At 50.7% G+C, this 19,298-nt stretch overlaps 6 protein-coding genes, 1 long non-coding RNA gene and 2 other non-coding genes across 9 annotated transcripts; 2 read left to right on the forward strand and 7 right to left on the reverse strand.

Annotated features, from left to right (window-relative positions):
- Positions 1–791: 791 nt before the first annotated feature.
- On the reverse strand, positions 792–3,730 carry LOC9662490 (pentatricopeptide repeat-containing protein At3g23020). Its single transcript, XM_002962125.2, has one exon. It carries the CDS (start codon positions 3,727–3,729, stop codon positions 910–912), a length of 2,820 nt encoding a protein of 939 aa, XP_002962171.2. The 5' UTR covers position 3,730; the 3' UTR covers positions 792–909.
- A 95-nt stretch (positions 3,731–3,825) lies between these two features.
- LOC112347719 (lysM domain receptor-like kinase 4) lies at positions 3,826–6,097 on the reverse strand. The gene has a single exon (XM_024679062.1). It carries the CDS (start codon positions 5,918–5,920, stop codon positions 3,842–3,844), a length of 2,079 nt encoding a protein of 692 aa, XP_024534830.1. The 5' UTR covers positions 5,921–6,097; the 3' UTR covers positions 3,826–3,841.
- Positions 6,098–6,181: 84 nt separating this feature from the next.
- Positions 6,182–7,625, reverse strand: LOC9662492 (peroxidase 65). Its single transcript, XM_002962127.2, has 4 exons — positions 7,404–7,625; positions 7,135–7,329; positions 6,914–7,079; positions 6,182–6,628 (listed from the first exon to the last, which is right to left on the reverse strand). Exons 1-4 carry the CDS (start codon positions 7,623–7,625, stop codon positions 6,216–6,218), a joined length of 996 nt encoding a protein of 331 aa, XP_002962173.1. The 3' UTR covers positions 6,182–6,215.
- Positions 7,626–8,854: 1,229 nt separating this feature from the next.
- Positions 8,855–9,447, reverse strand: LOC9662493 (antifungal protein ginkbilobin-2). Its single transcript, XM_002962128.2, has one exon. The coding sequence runs from the start codon at positions 9,424–9,426 to the stop codon at positions 8,986–8,988; it is 441 nt and encodes a 146-aa protein (XP_002962174.1). The 5' UTR covers positions 9,427–9,447; the 3' UTR covers positions 8,855–8,985.
- A 55-nt stretch (positions 9,448–9,502) lies between these two features.
- On the forward strand, positions 9,503–9,573 carry TRNAG-CCC. Its single transcript has one exon. It is a non-coding gene; the product is annotated as a tRNA-Gly (tRNA).
- A 101-nt stretch (positions 9,574–9,674) lies between these two features.
- LOC112347486 lies at positions 9,675–10,810 on the reverse strand. The gene is made up of 3 exons (XR_002992780.1): positions 10,677–10,810; positions 10,068–10,600; positions 9,675–10,003 (listed from the first exon to the last, which is right to left on the reverse strand). It is a non-coding gene; the product is annotated as an uncharacterized LOC112347486 (long non-coding RNA).
- A 1,646-nt stretch (positions 10,811–12,456) lies between these two features.
- Positions 12,457–13,709, reverse strand: LOC9662494 (chalcone synthase). The gene is made up of 2 exons (XM_002962129.2): positions 13,556–13,709; positions 12,457–13,470 (listed from the first exon to the last, which is right to left on the reverse strand). The coding sequence occupies exons 1-2, from the start codon at positions 13,707–13,709 to the stop codon at positions 12,479–12,481; spliced, it is 1,146 nt and encodes a 381-aa protein (XP_002962175.1). The 3' UTR covers positions 12,457–12,478.
- Positions 13,710–14,156: 447 nt separating this feature from the next.
- On the reverse strand, positions 14,157–14,229 carry TRNAK-UUU. Its single transcript has one exon. It is a non-coding gene; the product is annotated as a tRNA-Lys (tRNA).
- Positions 14,230–14,763: 534 nt separating this feature from the next.
- On the forward strand, positions 14,764–19,281 carry LOC9662495 (ABC transporter G family member 31). The gene is made up of 2 exons (XM_024681165.1): positions 14,764–14,986; positions 15,112–19,281. The coding sequence occupies exons 1-2, from the start codon at positions 14,764–14,766 to the stop codon at positions 19,212–19,214; spliced, it is 4,326 nt and encodes a 1,441-aa protein (XP_024536933.1). The 3' UTR covers positions 19,215–19,281.
- The last annotated feature ends 17 nt before the right edge of the window (positions 19,282–19,298 follow it).

Here is a 19,298-nt window from a genome sequence, read left to right on the forward strand (position 1 = left end):
TTTTTTATAATATAATAAATTATTTATATATTAAATAAATAATACAGAGTTAATCAGTGTTTAGGATTTTTTTTCATTAGTGGATATTGACTCTACCACACATAGTTAACAATTAAAAATTGTTAAAATATTTTATTTTTCCAACAAGCATAAACCATATTAATAATCAGTATCCACATTTAAATTAATAATTTTTCATGGCATATAATTAATAATATAAAATTTTGTAAATGTTATTAATAAATTTGTATTGTAAAACCGATCACCTACCTTGAGTGATAACTTCCCTAGTGGTGAAAATCGTAAGTATTTTTGATAGTTTTTCCTTTTTTCCTTTTGAACTGCATATCATAATCAAAGTTTTGGCACATTATTCTGGAGAAAGACAAAAGAAAAAAAATTTAATAGTCAGTAACAAAAAATTTGGGAGTAGCTTATGTTGTTTTGCAAATAAGTGTACTCCACCTTATTATTCACCTCATTAGGGATTCCACTTAAAAACTTTTTAAGATGATAATTAAAACTTTTAAAGGAGTAAAAAAAGATATAATAAAATATTCATTTTAAAATTTAATGGTTTAATATCTTGCTTTTTAAGTTTTTCAATAACATTCCAACAAATCATTATATTAAAATGGATGATAAAACATATTTGGTGATTTACTAATTTTTGTGGCTACATGATATAAACAAAAAATTTTAATTTTTACAATTAATATGCAAAAGCATACATTTTTTATTATAATATAAACTAATACAATAATTAATAACGGTTTAAAAGCTTATACTTATGTTTGAATGTCAAATTCTTATTAAAAAAAATTACGGAACAAGCATCTAAATTACTTCAAAAATTTGAAAATATTTATATATTCTAAATGTTTCATGGTATGATCTGTCTATCTATGTTTATAATTCCTGTTCAAACGTGTCTCCTTGGTGCATTCCTTGCCTCACATACTCTGAGAAGTGAAACTCCTGCGCCACCATACTTGCCAGATCCATCCGTCCAGCTTCTCTATAAACCTCCAAAACTGTCCTATAAGTTGCGGGGCTCGGCTGGAAGCCACACTCCTTGAGCCTCCTAAACATCCTCCCAACGCCTTCCAAAAGCCCGACTTTCCCGTAGGCAGCGATCACGCTCCCATAGCTCGCTTCGTTGAGCTCCACACCCCTAGCCTTCATCCGCGAGTAAACTTGGAGCGCCACGTCCAGCTTCCCAGCCTTTCCAAACGAGTAAATCAGCGCGTTGTAAGCGTCCACGCCGAGCGAGAGTCCCTCGTCTCTCTCGGCCCTCTGGATGGCGAACGCGATCTCGGCGGCCTCGTCGCTCATCCCGGCTTGTGCGTAGAGCAAAGTTAGCACCACCATCGTCTCCAGGCTCGTGCTGCTTTGCTCGAGCCTCTGGATGAACTCTCCAGGAACCATTCCAGCTCTCTCCAAAATCTCCTCGAAGCAGCTAAAGGTGCTCCTGCTCGGGACCAGCCCGGCTCGCCTCATCTCCTTGAGAGCCTCCAGTGCTTCTCTCATCAGCCCGGCCTTCACGTACATGGCTATGACGCCATTGAAAGCCCGAGCGTCCGTGATGAGGAAGCGCCTCGACATGACCCTGGCGACGTCCAGTCCTTGCTCGATCTTCCCGGCCTCCCTATAGAGCTTGAGCATCATCGTGCAAGCCACTTCGTTAAGTCCTGGCTTCCCGCGCTGCATGGCTCGAAAGAGCTGCTCGGCCTCCGTAAACATTCCAGACTTGATGTAGAGGTTGAGCATCGTGTTGGCCGCGAAAACGTCCGGGCTTAGCCTGCTTATTTCCTCGTAGATCTTCTCGGCCTCCGCTGTAAGTCCCAAGTTACTGTAGAGCTTCATCATCGACGTGTACACGATCGTGTCCGGGACAAAGCCAGCGGCTTTGAGGCTGTCGAGCGTCTGCTGTGCCTCTCTCGCGAATCCTGCTTCGGCATACGCGTTGAGCAAGGCACTGTAGCAGATAACGTCCGCCTCAACACCGGATGCTAGCATTTCCTTGAACACCCTCTCGGCTTCTCTGACCCGTCCCATGTCGCCGTAGAAGCTGACAACCGAGGAGCACGAAGCCAGGCTTGGCTTGAATCCCGCTGCCTTCACGAGCACCAAAACTCTTTGCAAGATCTCCAAAAGTCTCCCTTTGCAGAGGAGCTGTATCAGTGAGTTGAAAGACGCTTCGTTGGGACTCGCTCCATCTTTCTCCATAGCTTCGAAAACGGTCACAGCGTCGGTAAACCGGTCGCAAGCGCCGTAAGCTTTCATCATCACGTTGTATAGCGATGGAGTCTTCAAGCCCGCGTTCTTGGCGAGCTCGAAAACTTCCCGTGCTTGGTCCAGGCACTTGTGCTCGGCGTAAACGTCCATCACCCCGACATAGGTGCTGACTTCCAATCCTCCCCGAGAATGGAGGAAACGAAACACCGACTCGGCCTTCGAGACGTCTCGAGCTCGGACATACATGGCGATCATCACGGTGTACATCGCCTGGTCTATGAAAAACCCGGAGCCTTCCATCTCTTGGACAAGAGCCTCGGCCTTCCAGACGACGTTGTTTGCAGCGTAGGCACTGATAAGCGTCCTGAAAGTCACTTGATCCGGGGACACTCCAGAGTCGCGCATTCTCTCCAGGCACCCGGAAACAAGCTCCAGCTTGTCGTTCTTCACGTACATCTCGATCAGGGAGTTGTAAGTCGCGACGTCCGGGCAGCAATCCTTCCGCTGCTTCATCTTGGTCACTAGCAGCTCGGCTTCTCTGGTCCGGCCAGCTTTCCCATAGACGTGGATCATCGCGTTGAAAGTAACAGTAGTGAGCTCCACCCCGGCCTTCATCATCTCCGCGAAAACCTTGGACGCCTCGGCAAACTTCGCGTGCTCGCCGTAGAAACTTATCATGGTGTTGAAAGTCTCTGGATTCTCAGGCCTCTTCGTGGTGCCATCCACTAAGTTCTCCGAGAAGAGCCCCCAGAACGCCTTCTCGGCCTCTTCCAAGTCTCCAAATCTTCGCTGGAGATTCATATAAGTGCTCACCATGACTTCGTCCGGCTCCACTCCACTCTCGATCATATGCCGGTAGAAACGAATGGCCTCGTCTTTCATGCCTGCTCGTCCGTGAACGTCCACCAAGATGCTGTACGTGAAGATCGTCGGGGGGACTCGCTCGCCAAGCATTTCACTCCAGTACTTTTGGAGAAGCTCCCACTTCGCGGCCCTGCCCAGTGTTCTAAGCAAGATGTTGTAGAGAAAGACGTTGGCCTCGTAGTTGTCTTGCCGCTGGAACCAGCTGAAAACCTCGATCGCCTTCCTCCAGTCACGCTGCTCGCTGAGAATTCTCGATAGCTCTCGACTCTCCAGCCTGCCGGCTCGATCCAGCACCAAGGAGACGGAGGAATTTCTCTCTGCTAGAGCCGCGAGAATCGAAGAAACGTGAGCACTGTGCTGTTTTCTCGCTCTGGGAGAGTTTTTCCCTGTCTGACTCTCCCACTCTTTCCTTCCCGGTGGCTTTTGCGGCCGCCGGGACGAATTTCTAGCAATCTTTCCCGTTGCACACTGCTGCCCTGTGTCCACGAACCTCCTCGCTCCTGGAAACTGCGGCATTCTCACCTCGTGATCGATCGGCGGCTCCTCCATAGAATAATCCGAGCGAAATGCGCTCACTGAGAGGCGCGAGAGGACATCGCAGCAGCAGGGCGGCGATGGCGCCATCATCCAGCGCTTCTTGGAGGAAGAAATCGGGGGAGGGGGGAGGAGCCCGATCGAAGAGTGCATTTTCTTTCTTTCCTTAAACCCTTGCGCGCTAGAACCCTAAACTTATTTTAGGTCAAACTGGAGGAGAGTCTCGCATTTGGGAGAGCGCCCACGCGAGATCCCGCATCGTCGGCCGCTTCTTTGGATCCATCTCCAGGCAAGTCCTCGCCAGGAATGCCAGCGTCGCGGCATTCTGGACCGAGAAATCAGGGTCACTTGCCTCTAGCAGCGCCGGATCGATCCAATCCAGCAGGGAATCAGCCTCCCGGTCCAAGTCGGAGTAAATCGCCTCGTACAGGAACACCGGATTGATCTTCCCGGATGGGAGGCCCTTCCTCTTCCAAGAACGCAGCTCCGATGGCTGGATTATCGGCTCCAACCCCGTCAGGAGCTCCAGCAGCACGACGCCAAACGCGAAGACGTCGATCTTGGTGGTGACGGTGCCGTGGAGGAGGTACTCCGGGGCCTTGTAGCCCTGGCTATGGCTGTCGATGGCGATCGTGGTGCTAAGATCCTCGGTTGGAGCGCTGGGGCCGAGGAATTTCTCCGATTCTTTCGCCTTTTGGAAGCTGGAGATCTTGGCCTGGTACGCTGCGTCGAGAAGAACGTTGCTACTCCGGATGTTCTTGTGGACAAAGCCCGGCCGCGCGTAGTTGTGGAGGTACTCGAGCCCCCTGGCCACATCCAGCGCGATCGCCAGCCTCATCTTCCAGCCAAGGATAACTCCGCGATCGAGAGGAGCAGCAGTGAAAGCACCAGTTGGCGACGATTTTCGAGAGGAGGGATCACCACCATCTAGCGAAGATCGTCGAGCGGCAGCAAGGCATTTGCGAAGCGATCCATTCTCGGCAAACTCATACGCGAGGAACGTCTGGTTCGTGTCCTCGTCGTGGCAAGCGCCGACGAGCGCGATGAGATTGGCGTGGTGGACGCGGCAGAGAACCCGGGTGCTGGTGGTGCCGTCCTCGGCCTTTTTGATCGCCACCTTGGTCCCGCGAAGAACAGCCACGTACATGGACGAGGAGCCCGGGATCCTGGCAGCCGGATCAAAGTCGCCGGTGGCGTCGCGGATCTCCTGGAGCGAGTACCAGGTCGGCTTCACCGCGTCGAGCACGTCGGGCATGCTGAGCTTGGCGCCGTTGGGTCGAGTGGACGAGTTCTTGGGCGAGAAGAACGGCGGCGACAAGAGCTTGTGATCCTGGCTGGGGAGAACGATAGTGTCGGACACCATCTTCCCCGCCACCTTGCGGCGCCGCTTGAGCACGACCACGGAGATGGCAGTGAGGAACAGGAGGAAGAACCCCACCGCGGCACTCGTGATCCCGAGATAGAACTTCCACTCGGAGCCATTCCGCTTCGGGGGGATCGCTGGAGCATCAGCTGGCGGTGGCGGTGGCGCCGGCACGGCCGGCAGTTTGAGCGTGGAACCATCTCTCACGGGAACCAGCAGCGTTGTTCCTGGCTGGAGCTTCGTGTTCTGGAGCCGGTTCTCTTCCAGCAGCTCCTTCTCATCGACCCCGAGCTCGGCGTCCACGCTCGCGACCGAGGGCGATCGATCAACGTCGCCCAGCACGTACGTGACGAGGCGGAGGCCAACTCGATCCGAGCAGGCGCAGCGCAGCGGCACCTGGATCTGGCTGCCAACCGCGAGTTGCGTGGGGATCATCCCGGGATTGGAGGCCTCGATGGTGGTATCGGTGGTGAGGAAGTGGAAGACATCGTTGGCGATGGAGAAGTAAGTGTCGCCGGGGCGGACTTTGTAGCTGACGGTGGCGGAGGATCTGTTGGTGGTGGAGTTGCAAGAACAGGGGACTGGCACGAGCAGGAGCTGATCGATCGAGAAGGTGGCGTTGATCGAATCCGGGGGGTTCGAGGATAGGATGTCCGGGACTGGTGCCTTGAATTGGTCGGAGATATCTTGGAGAGATCGACCCTTTTTGGCGAGGAACACGAGCTGCGCTGGGCAGGAGGAGAAAAATGGAGAGTCGGAGCACTTGTAGCCCAGCTGGTCGTGCTCGTTGTAGTCTTGGCTGGAGAGCGCGAGCTTGGCGATGGTGATGACGAGGAGGAGGAGGAGGGGAGGGAGGAATGGAGCGTACCGTGGAGAGGAACTGGGGGCGGGTATCGTCGCCATCGTCGCCAGGAGGAGCATCGGATCGAATGGAGAAATGGTTTGAGCGCGCCGAGGTCTGAGAGTAGGACGATTCGATCAAAACGATCCATGTAGTGTGATATCAGCCATTCTTGTCGATTTCTGGCATGGTTATTCTCTTTTTCTCTGTTCGAATCAACAAAGCCCTAGAAACAGGGGGCTCTGTTTAGCCCTAAATATAACATTTTGTCACCATTATTCCTAGCAGCAACATTTTATGTTTTCTAGTCAACATTTCCATCCATAAGGTAATAGATTACTTTTGTTATTAAGACTACACTTATGCATGAACTAATCAGGCATGGTTGAAGGCAGCGCAATCCCGGCGGATCTCTCCCTGTCCTCCCGTCTTGACGCCAATGCCGCCGAGCTTGTCCATGGCGACGGCGAACGCCTCGAAGAATCGCGGCTGCGATCCAGCAAAGAGATTGACGAGCGGCCTCGCGGAAGAGTTGGAGGTGGAGAAGAGGGCCTGGTCGGAGCGCAGCAATCCTCGCCCGTACAGTGTGTTCTTGAAGAAGGCGTTGTCGAAGAGGTCGGGCGTGGAGGGGTCGAGGTGCGTGACCAGGGTTGGATCCAGACTCGGGCCCCTCGGGCACGCCTGGCGGAGCTCGGCGGCGTAGGAGGGATTCATGGTGGAATCGATGGTTCCATAAATGCGGTCCATGAATTGGTTGCAGTGCGCGAATCCAGCGGTGTGGCCTCCTCCTGGGATGGAATAAATGCATCCATCGATCGATCGATCGAGGACTGCAGGTGTCAGCAGTACAAGAATGTAGAGAAAGAATTTATGTCATGTAAGATCGTGGGAATGGTTTTATTGTTCCGGGATGTATGGATGCTAACCCAAGCGTGAATGATCTCTCGATTGACTAGCACGGAGCGAGGAAAAAATGCTTGGAAAAAAAAAGGCAAATGTTCTGAGAAGCTTTGAATTGTCTTGAGCGTATGATATCAGGTATAGGATTGGAGTGAAAGGGAAGGAGTTCATACCGGTGAGCGCCACCATGTCCTGGAGAGAGAGGCCTTTGGAGGCGAAGAGCGAAGTTAGCTCCGCCACTGTCATGTTTGGCATGGGGAGATTTCCAGGAACTCTGGAAGCTTTCGAGACCGTGCCATCTCTCCGACCAAGACGAACTTCCCAAGAGGGCCCTCCAATCTGTAGAAAAACGGAAGCTTTGCGAACTTGAAGATGTTGTCTCTCAGTTTCTTACCAGGACGACGAGCTCTCGGGTGCTCAAAGCAAGAATGTCGGCACAGGAGACAACGCCGGGGCACTTTGATTCCACCGCGGCCTTGGCCTTGATCACCGCGTCAAATCCATCGCCAGGCAAGGAGAGGTTGACCTCGGCATCCTTCTCAGCCTTGTTGCTCGGAGTGGACGCGACTAGCACTGAGGCATCACACCCCTTTCGAAGAAACAAAGTTAAGCTTTTAGAATGCGCCAAGCCAAGAACAGGAACGATCCGCAAGGCTGTTTTACCTCAACCATGCAATCGTGGAAGAAGATCCGCAGCGTCCCAGCCGCGGCCACTGGCGTCTGCGCAAACTTGGCCGCAATGACGCGCCGCACAATGCTAGGGAGCTCCGGGCAGGATCTCACGTAGAAGTCAGTGGCGAGGCGAGGGGAAATCGCGATCTCGGCGACGATGAGCACCGGAGCAACTGCGAGAAAGATTGAAAGCAGTGCACTGCTCCTCTTCATTTTGTCACCCAAGATCTTTTTTCTCTCCCAGAAAATAACAGAAACAAAGAAATGAAAACAAAAGAGCAAAAACAAACAAGTTATGTGGGGGGGAACTCTACTAGGCATTTAAAGCTTTTGTAGGAGCTTGGTCTTGTAGATTGGAAAGGGGGGCAGTGGAAAACAAAAAGGAGTCCTGAGATGTGAAGGAAGTTGCACAGAGAATACTTGGCAATTGCAGCTCTCTCTGCAACTCTATACTGACTCCTGTTGAAAATCAAAGCTTGGAACGTGAACCCGGCAGTACGCCTGGTGAATATTCGTTTTGTACCAAAGTTTTGGATATTCTATCCGAGATAGTTTAATGACAATATGTTTATAAAAGTTTGATTTAATTAAAATTTTCACTTTATAAATTAATAGTTGGATGTCATTCACTTTACGATAATTACAGGATTAATATAATTTTATTACCATTATCAACCTATACATAAAAAAAGAGAGGATTTTAAAAATAAATTTAAGTGAGTTATAATAAACATCTATTGTCTAAATTGTTCATTTCTTAAATGAAAAGTTTCTTAACTATAAGGCTTTTTAAATTTGATATATTAGGATGTACCAATAAATTAACTTATTGTGTTTAAATATCTTTAAGGATTTATATTAGCTTTGCTAAAATTGTTTTTCTAATAATATTTAAAAAAATTATTATGATTTACAATTTAGCATGGTAAAAAAAGACTATTCAAATATAATAAAACTAAACAATTCATGAATGAGAAAATTAATTTATAAATCAACTATTTAAAAAGTAATACTAATAAATTATTTATGGTGATGCATTATATTGCAATAATAAAACTAATTTACAACTATCATTTAAAGTGGAAATTGAAATAAGAAACAAATACTTTATTTAAGTAAAGGTTATAAAAGATTTAAACATAATTGTATTGTTATGATTTGTAACATGTTTGTGTTTGTGTTAAATATATCAAACTATATTTTAATCCTAATGGAAAAAATAAAAATTTGTAATCTTTTCAATTATTATATTATCATTTTAAGGCTGACCCAATACAATCCAAAACACTTATAAAAGTTAATTTAATTACAAAATACATATATAAATTTCGTAAATCTTTTTCACTTTCTTTTTTCTTTTGGAAAATTGCCAATTTCCGTCTTACTCTTTATAACAATTTCCTTCACTTTTTTTTTCCTTCTGAAAGCAATTACTTTTCACGTGAAGAATGCCAAAAGGTTTGTCAATTTCTGTGAGAGTTTAGTTCTAAGTAAGATAATGTGAGCCACGGAACTTTTTTCTTTTTCTCTCATAATTTTCTACTCGTCATTACAATGGAAAGAGATCTTTAGCCTAAGATATGCTCCAAGCCGGCTCCTCGTCTCCAAAGGGGTACGCCTCGTATCTCATGAAGCAATCCACAAACATAGCGCGGCCGCCGACGGCATTGCCACACTGATCCGCCAGAGCCGCGGCCACGCCCTTGAGGCAAACGCCACACTCGCCCGCGCTCAAGGCGTGGCGGCACTTGGCATGGCCGTAGACGAAGCGGAAGGGCCTGGGCGAGATGGCGGTGTAGTCCTTGAAGTCGCGCCTGGGTGTGGTGCCGAGGAGATCATCCAGCACAAGGCCCAGGTTCTTGCCAAACGGATCGCCGAAAGAGTAGAGCGCCGAGTTGCACAGCGCTGACACAAGCTCCGAGCCCGATGCAGCGGTGGTGGATAATCTCGCCACTGCCAGCAGCGAGACGACGACGACGAGGATTCCATTCTTCCTACCTTGCAAGGATCCCATTTCTCGGGCGCCCTAATTTGATAAGGGCAAACGTAATAGAAAGTCAACTAAGATAAACCAAATTAATTATTATGAGGCGCAGCTGGTGTAGTGGTATCATAGTACCCTCCCACGGTACTGACCGGGGTTCGATTCCCCGGCTGCGCAGTTATTTACGTTTTTTGTGTTTTTTTCGAGATCATGGCGTTCCTAGCGGAGGCCAAAGAGATTTTTAATGAGAGGAACTTGTAATCTCTAGATGTGTGAGCTATTTGAATCCAAGTAAATTGATATCAATGTGATCTCCGCTTGCACGCGATCGATCAAGCCGATGCTGGTCACTGCTACGCGCAGCTTGTGGGAATGCCTGAACGTCATTTTGATGTATGGCGACCGTGTGCTCTCTCTCACGCTCTCAGGATCCATGGAGATTCTCCCAGACGAGGCTTGCTTTCGTTGAGTTGATGGAAGGTGGCCGAGTTTGCTTTCTCCATCGATGGATGTGTCAAGGCTTTGGTCATTGATCGAATCAGCTCCAAAGCTCTAGAGCTTAACCTGTCACTCTTCCAAAGCCGAGACTCCAGATTGTTCCACTCTCCTGAACACCAAACAAGCATCGTTTAGACTCTTATACATGGTCCTGAGGAAACTACATCACTTACCATGGTTGCCAAGAGGCCTCGAAGATTGTCACCAGAGTGATCCACTCCTCTCGCTACATTCGCTGGAGCCGGATCCTTGATAGAACTTGTACTTGCAGAGAAGGACATCTTCTCGGGGTTGAGCATTTTTTTTTTCTCCCTCTTCCGCTCCTCTACCAGAAAAGGAAAGAAAACTATACAGTGCCGGATATCTGGAACACAAACAAGCATCATTTAGACTGAGTCTCAAACTTCCCATACATGATAAAAATGCTACTCATAATCTCGATGCGTCAAGTGACCAAGATCACCAAGCAGCATAACAGTTGACTGCCGAAGATCCCATCGCCAACATGCCGTTTCATCTGGACTGGAGATGCTTTCTCGCTGCTTGCAAGGCTGATCCCAACGTTGGCTGGAGTTTTGGAGCTGAATCCTGGCCATCCTCATGCATCATCCTTGACAAAGAGATGCCCAAGAGACAGTGAGGGTCCTCCATATCCTGTCACTCTTCCAAAGCCGAGACTCCAGAGGTCTACACTGGTTCCACTCTTCTGGAAACCAAGCAAGCATCGTTCAGACTCTCACACTTTTGATACATGGTCCTAAGAAAAGCGTGAATTCTCTTACTATGTTCTTAGTTGCCAAGACGCCTCGAAGACTGTCACCAGAGTGATCCGGTACATTCGCTGGAAGAGCCAGATCACGAGCTTTCCTTGAAAGACCTGTTAGGAAACTTGTGATGCAATACTTGCAAAGAACGAGCTTACGAGCTTCTCGGGGTTGAGCATTTTTGTCTCCTCTCCCGGTCCTCTACCAGAAAAAAATTGTACACAAGCTTACGGGGACAGTTTGGAGATGGCTTTGGTCGCCTGCCCGAAAAGGATTTAGAAATGCATGTACAGTTGTTCTACATACCTTTAGAAAGGAAGGAGTTTTTGAGGATCCATCTGATAAGAAAGCAGATGAAAGCAATTGTTGAAGACTTTTCACCTTAGGCAGGAGAACCATTTCGCGAGCTCATCTGGATGAAGCAAAAGCATCCTGCGAAGTTGCGCCAACCATGCCTGAGAGTGAACCAGACAAAACGAATGTAAGGGAAAAAAAATTGGAGAAAAGAGAGAAAACTTCTACCTCGGACCATGACTTGCGAATGGCTGGTACCTGGAAAGCCTGGGAAAGAAGAGAAACAAAAGAACAAGCCTTTCAACTAAACGCAAACGTGAGAAGACCCGCAAAGGATTTCCGCCCCGGTAAATCGATCTACATTGGCATCCTTCGCAGAAAGAATCTATACAAGAGTGTCATCCGACTCAAATCGCGTCATCAAAAACAGAAAGAAAGAAGGAACGAAAGGAAGAAGTAAAAACTGATCGCTCGCTTCGTTGTCACAGCCAGGCCGCTTCGCCGGCAGCTCTTGCTTGCTTGCGCTTCCGCTGCGGATCACACCGTCTATTGCTCCGCAAATCCATCTAAGGATCTTCGTTCGGGATCATCACCAATGGGCATAGCGAGAACTTGCAGCCGTTCTTCGGGATCTTCCACGACCCCACGGTGTCAATGGCGCGATCAAAGGACACAATGCTGCGGTCGAACGACGCGACACCTCTGTCAAAAGAAGCCGCGACTTTGTCCACGCCTTTGTCGAAGGACAGAGTGATCTTCTCGATGCCTTTGTCGAAGGACAGAGCGATCTTATCTCCCACCTCAGAAGCAGTGCGACTAGCCTCCGAGATCGACTTGGCCAGCTGAGACTCCGATCTTCCGAGCATATATCCCGCTGCCGCCCCGGCCACCGCTGCTCCGACGATTCCCAGCCCTAGCGAGACAACATCCCTGTCCCTCGCCATAGCTGAAAACCCTAAGCTCACGCCAAAAGCCTCCTTTGATTAAAAAAGGGTTAAAATGCCCCAGGAATAAAAGTTTCATGTGACCGTTTGGATCGGACGGCTACAAATGGAACCCTAGGATTTCGTCAATGTGACATTGGCGCTCGCTCACACCGTCTTCTTTGCAATGGTCGCTGTTTGTAGGAAAGATGGAAGCTAGCCGAATCTTCTTTCGATCAATGGGCCAAGGCTTTGGTACACTTCTCCAAACACCAGAATGAGCTTCCAACGGATTAATCTAGATTGGCTTTCTCGCTGCTTGCAAGGCTGATTCACAAAATTGAGCATTTCTTTTATTCTCCTCTTCCGGATCCCTAAAGAATTTACATATGGCATCTAAAGTTCTTCAAATCACATCGAGAAAGGAGACAGCTTCAATGAACCTATCTGATAAGAAAGAAGTATCAGACATTGATTAAGAGAAAATTTACCTCCTTTGACTTAATTTCAAACGAGCCCTAAATCCATTTATTTTAGAATGAGCATATTTTCTTTCAAACGAATAAACGATTAGCCTTTATTTTAGATCAAGTATATTCCCTTTCAAACTGCGGTGCTCTTGAGCAGCAACGCCTCCACTGTGAGCCCCGGCCCAAAGCAAAGCATGATGCCCCAATCGCATCCCTCGCCGGTGCTCCTCATGCCCGCCCGCGTCGATCCCTTCCTCATCTCCTCCAGCACGAACAGCACCGACGAGCTCGACATGTTTCCAAAGTCCGCCAGCACCTGGCGCGTCGCGCGCATCTTCTCCTCGTCCAGCTGCAGCCTCGCCACCATCTGATCCAGGATCGCGGGGCCTCCCGGATGCACCACCCAGAAGAGATCGTTGTAGCTCGCCACCCCCGCGCGATCCAGCATCCCCCCAAGCACCTTGCCCAGGTTCTTGGCAATGATCCCAGGGACGTCCTTGAGGAGGTGGAAGACGAGGCCGCACTCGCGGAGGTGTCCCAGGATCGCCCCATCGCTCTCGGGAAGGACCGTCTGGATTGCCGAGTGGATCTCGAACAGGGGCTTCTCGATCCCCGGCCTGGGATCCGCGCCGACGATGAGCGCCGCGGCGCCATCGCCAAACAGCGCGGATCCGACGAGCCCGTCCAGGTGCTTGTCCGACGGCGCGCGAAAGGTGACGGCGGTGATCTCGCTGCACGCGACCAGCACCCGCGCGTTCTCGTTGTTCTCCGCGAGGTCCTTGGCGATGCGCAGCACCGTGCCGCCGGCGAAGCAGCCCTGCTGGTAGATCATCACGCGCTTCACGCTGGGGCGGAGGCCCAGGAGCTTGAGGAGCTGGAAATCGGCGCCCGGCATGTCGATGCTGCTGGTGGTGCCCAGGACGAGGTGCGTGATGGCCGACTTGGGCTGCCCCCATTCCGCGATCGCGGCGCTCGCTGCCTCCTTGGCCAGCATGGGCACCTCGCGCACGCCGATCTCCTGCCGGGCATCCAGTGATGCGCCCATGTAGCTGCAGATCTCTGGGTTCTTTTCGAGTATCTCGCTGGTGAGATAGAAGTGGCGCTTCTTGATTCCAGATCGATCGCCTGGAAGAGATCCAACTAAAGTTAGAGAAACAGCAAATGCCCAAAGCGCGCGCATTTGTGATCAAAAGGCGAGGCAAAATCTTACAGATTCTTTGGAACTTTTGCATCATCTCGGGCTTGTCAGTGGATTTGGTCGCACGGAAGAAGTACTCGGGGTAGCTGCTCTGGGGGAAGGATGTGGGCGGTACGGCGGTGCCAATGGCGAGTACGTTTGCCACTCCATTGGGCTTGCGAGCCATTGATGATCTTCTCCCGAGCTAAAGAAGAAGCAAACAACCAAGCACTCAAATGGAGCAATCAAAGCGAAGGGAAGTGAGATGTAAGGAAACATGCCTGGAAACATTGTGCTTATATATAACTTGTAGCGATTGACCATCACCTAACAATGTAAACACGATCCCAGCCCTAGTTTTCACTCCTGGTCTCTTGGAACTCTTGGAAGAGGGATGAGTGTACTTATGATTGGAACTGGGGACTCTTTCTGTGGAGTGGTGTTGTCACCAAGAGTGTGCCTTTGATTTGCGTATGTGGGTGTGTGTGTGTGGTGTTTGTACTTCAATAGAAGCGCTGAGAAAATGTAAGGTTACCTAGGAGACCATTAAAAGTACGTGGTCGGAGTCGAACCCACGACAAAGAGGTTAAAAGCCACTGTTTAGACAGAATCGAACCGCCAATGCACGATTGGGCGCCGTCTGTGGGGATCGAACCCACGACCACGTGGTTAAAAGCCACGCGCTCTACCGGCTGAGCTAAGACGGCTGTTCGTGAGGTTGTGCCTTGTGTGCTAGATTTTTTCTAGGCGGCAAAGCGGTGTTTTGTATCTTAGGGTTTATCCGATCGCGATTGCGATCGGGCGCCGATCGCTCATCGATTCAAAGTTCTTGCAAGATGGGATGGGAAAAAATGCGAGGATTTTTTTTCCCTCCTTGCAGCTAAGTCCCCTTTCCAAGTTCTTTCCCACTCTCGTTCTTCGCAAGTTCTTTTTGTGATTGCTCTTTTTGTTCACTCTCGCGCAAAAGTAGAGATTGGTCCCCTTCTACTTTTTTTTTTATATTTTGCTGTCTAACGTTGACAGTTGTCTATAGGGGTGATATTCGTCAAAGATCTCTCCATGCCAACGTCTGCTTGGCGCGATTTTCCCTCTCCCCTGTGAATAGAAGAGGGAGAGTAGCGCCCGTGGAACCGCGCTACTTATAACAACGAGGACGCAGCCATGAGGTATATTCCCGAGCATGGCCACCCTTTTATAAAGCTAGACATTTCTTTTAGGGGCGGTGGAGGAGAGGAGGAGCGATGGCGGAGGCCTCGGGCCTTGGACCCTGGGAGCTGGGCGGCGATTCCAATTTCGAGAAGCGGCATGGCGGGCGGCGATCCTGGCGCGATGACGATGGCAGCGGCGGCTCCGCTTTTGGCGAGCGGGCTGCCGATGATGATCTACTCTGGGCCGCGTTGGAAAAGCTGCCGACGTATCGCCGCCTGCGCACGGCATTCTTGGAGGAAATCGAGGGTCAAGAAGGTAAGAGCGGTCCTTCTTGCGATTTCTTGATCGAAATCCTGGTCGATGGATCGCTTTCTCGCGATATTTCGACCGAATTCTTGCGCGATCGGTCCCTTCTGATCGAAATCTGTGTGATCTGGCAGGAGGCGCGGGGCAAGATCACGCGGACAAGAGGCTGTACGTGGATGTGAGCTCGCTTAGCACGCAGGAGCGGCAAAGAATCCTCGAGAAGGCGTTTGCTACCACGGAGCAGGACAACGAGCGGCTGGTGGCGAGGCTGCGCGAGAGGATTCAAGCCGTCGGCGTGCAAATCCCACGGATCGAGGTGAGGTTTTCCAGCCTCTGCATCGCTGCCAATGCATACGTCGGCTCCCGGGCTCTGCCGACGCTCTTCAACTTCGTCAGGAACTTGGCCGAAGGATTTCTCTCAGTCTCTGGCATTCTTGCTTCCAAGAAGCGAGAGATTCAGATCCTCAAGGACGTGAGTGGGGTGGTGAAGCCGGGAAGAATGATGCTGTTGCTGGGGCCGCCGGGGTCTGGAAAGTCGACGCTCTTGCGAGCTCTAGCAGGAAAGCTGGATCCAAGCCTCAAGACATCGGGCTCCATCACCTACAATGGACACAGCTTCCAGGACTTTGAAGCTCGCAGAACCGCGTCTTACATCAGCCAGGATGACAACCATATCGGAGAGCTTACTGTTCGCGAGACTCTCGACTTTGCTGCTCGCTGCCAGGGCGTGGGGTTCACGTATGACATGCTGGTGGAGCTCGTTCGTCGCGAGAAGGAGGCGCACATAAGGCCGGATCCTTACATCGATGCTTTCATGAAAGCTTGCGCCGTCAAGGGGGCCAAGCACAGTGTCCGGACGAACTATATCATGAAGATGCTGGGACTGGAAGTGTGTGCCGACACGGTTGTGGGAAGTGATATGCTGAGGGGTGTCTCGGGTGGACAGAAGAAGCGCGTGACAACCGGGGAGATGATCGTCGGTCCAAAGAAGACGCTCTTGATGGACGAGATCTCCACAGGTTTGGACAGCTCCACGACGTTCCAGATTGTGAAGTGCGTGAGGAACTTCGTCCATTGCCTGGAAGCGACGGTTTTGATGGCTCTCCTCCAGCCGCCACCGGAAACTTTCGAGCTGTTCGACGACGTCTTGCTGCTGTCCGAGGGTCATATTGTTTACCTTGGTCCACGAGACAGGATTCTAGAGTTCTTCGAGAGCATGGGATTCAAGTTGCCACCGAGGAAAGCGGTAGCTGATTTCCTTCAAGAGGTGACGTCGAAGAAGGACCAGCGGCAGTACTGGTCTGATGACAGCAGGCCTTACAAGTACATCTCGGTGCCTTCCTTTGCAAAGGCATTCAAGGACTTTGAAGTTGGTCAAGATCTCAGCATTTATCTCGCAACGCCATACGACAAAGACTCTAGCCACCCCGCAGCTCTGATGAAGACCAAGTACGGCATTTCAAAGTGGCAGATGTTCAAGGCATGCACGGAGCGAGAGTGGCTGCTGATCAAGCGGAACAGGTTCTTGTACACGTTCAGGACTGCTCAGGTTGCCTTCATGGCCTTCGTGGCGGGAACACTGTTTCTAAGAACGAGGCTCCATCCGGACAACGCGACAGACGCAAACCTCTACCTGGCGACGCTGTTCTACGCTCTGGTGCACATGATGTTCAACGGTTTCTCGGAGATGTCTATCACGGTCCTGCGGCTCCCGGTGTTCTACAAACAGAGAGACAACCTCTTCTTCCCAGGCTGGGCTTTTTCGCTTCCAAACTGGATACTGAGGATTCCCTACTCGATAATAGAGGGGGTCATATGGTCGTGCATCGTCTACTACACGGTCGGGCTTTCTCCAGAGCCAGGAAGGTTCTTTCGATACATGTTTCTTCTCATACTCATGCACCAGATGGCACTGGCGATGTTTAGATTCATTGGTGCAGTTGGAAGGAACATGATCGTGGCCAACACTTTCGGCTCGTTCGGCATCCTTATTGTATTCCTGCTGGGAGGCTTCGTCATCGACAGGACTCACATTCCTGCGTGGTGGATATGGGGATACTGGGTTTCGCCACTCTCTTATGCCGAGAACGCACTGGCAGTCAACGAGTTCAGAGCTCCAAGGTGGGGTGACATATATATGGAGATATTGGAGCCTCGAGGATTGTTTCCGGATACTTACTGGTACTGGATAGGAGTGGTGGTGCTTGTCGGCTACACGCTAGTGCTGCAGCTACTGGGAACTCTGGCCCTTTCGTATTTCGATCCAATCCGTAAGCCGCAAGCGGTGGTTATCGAGGAGGTTTTGGAGGCGACGTCAAGTGACGAAGATGGAAAAGGAAAAGACGATGAAGAGTTTCACGAGGTGGAGATGGAAGTGCTGAATGACCAGGCTAAGGGGATGATTCTACCATTCGAGCCACTGTCCCTCACGTTCCACAACGTGTGTTACTTTGTCGACATGCCGGCCGAGATGAAAGCTCAAGGCGTGACGGAGGACAGGCTCCAGCTTCTTCGAGATGTTAGCGGTGCTTTCAGGCCTGGTGTTCTTACAGCTCTTGTTGGAGTCAGTGGAGCCGGGAAGACGACTCTGATGGACGTTCTCGCTGGCCGGAAAACTGGTGGCTACATTGATGGGGATATCAGAATTTCTGGCTTTCCAAAGGTCCAGAAAACATTCGCAAGGATTTCCGGCTACGTAGAGCAGACAGACATCCACTCGCCTCAGGTGACGGTGTACGAGTCGCTGATATATTCTGCCTGGCTTCGTCTCCCGGGAGAAGTTGATGCAGCAACCAGGTACTCGTTCGTGGAAGAGGTGATGGAGCTGGTTGAACTTGGAAGTTTGAGGAACTCGCTGTTGGGACTTCCAGGGACGTCCGGACTGTCTACCGAGCAGAGAAAGAGGCTGACAATAGCGGTGGAGCTCGTGGCAAATCCTTCCATCATCTTCATGGACGAGCCAACCTCGGGTCTGGATGCTCGAGCGGCAGCGATCGTCATGAGAACTGTAAGAAACACGGTGGACACGGGAAGGACAGTTGTGTGCACCATTCACCAGCCGAGCATTGATATCTTCGAGTCGTTTGACGAGCTGCTACTGATGAAACGCGGTGGAAGAGCTATATACGTCGGCTCTCTTGGACCACACTCGAAGACTATGGTGGACTACTTCGAGGCGATACCCGGAGTCCCCCCCCTGAAAGAAGGCTACAATCCAGCGACATGGATGCTTGAGATCTCCAGTCCAGCAGTGGAGGCCCGACTCGGCAAAGACTTCGCCGACATCTTCAAGAGCTCGGCCTCGTACCAGAGAACCGAGAGTCTGATTGAGTCACTCAAAGTTCCAGCAGCAGGCTCGAAGGCCTTGGCTTTCTCCACGGACTATGCGCTGGATACTTGGGGCCAATGCCGAGCTTGCCTGTGGAAGCAGCACTTGACGTATTGGAGGAACCCGTACTACAACGTCGTCAGGCTCTTCTTCACGTTCGTCTGCGCTCTGATCTTTGGATCCATCTTCTGGGGGGTGGGAAAGCACCGAGAGACGCAGCAGGACGTTTTCAACGTGATGGGAGTCCTGTTTGGAGCGGTGGTGTTTTTGGGAGTGAACAACTCGTCCAGCGTCCAGCCGGTGGTGGCCGTCGAGCGAACGGTGTTTTACCGTGAGCGAGCAGCGGGGATGTACTCGCCTCTCCCGTACGCGTTCGCGCAGGGGGCCATCGAGCTGCCGTATATCCTCGTCCAGACGCTGCTGTACGGGGTGATCACGTACGCGATGATCCAGTTCGAGCTGTCGCTGGCCAAGTTCTTGTGGTACTTGCTCTTCATGTTCCTCACCTTCGCCTACTTCACCTTCTACGGGATGATGGCGGTGGGACTCACTCCCTCGCAGCAGCTAGCGTCGGTGATCTCGTCGGCCTTCTACTCGGTGTGGAACTTGTTCTCGGGATTCTTCATCCCCAAGAGGAGGATGCCCGCCTGGTGGGTGTGGTTCTACTACATCGATCCGGTCAGCTGGACGCTGTATGGGCTCACGGTGTCGCAGCTCGGGGACGTGGAAGATGTCATCACTGTTCGTGGCAGCCTTGGCGAGATCAGCGTCAAGAGGTTTCTCAAGGACTACTTTGGCTTCGAGGAGGACTTTGTGGGGGTCTGCGCTGCGGTCATGCTCGGCTTTGTGATTCTCTTCTGGCTCGTTTTTGCGTTCTCGATCAAGTTTATCAACTTCCAGCGGCGATGAGGTAATGAAAGCTTTAAGCTCGTTGTGGACGATCTTTGGCTGATTATTTTCTTTCCCTTTAGACAGGATTTACCGAAATCCATA

This window comes from Selaginella moellendorffii, unplaced genomic scaffold (assembly GCF_000143415.4).
Source record: "Selaginella moellendorffii unplaced genomic scaffold, v1.0 SELMOscaffold_1, whole genome shotgun sequence".
NCBI lineage: Eukaryota > Viridiplantae > Streptophyta > Lycopodiopsida > Selaginellales > Selaginellaceae > Selaginella > Selaginella moellendorffii.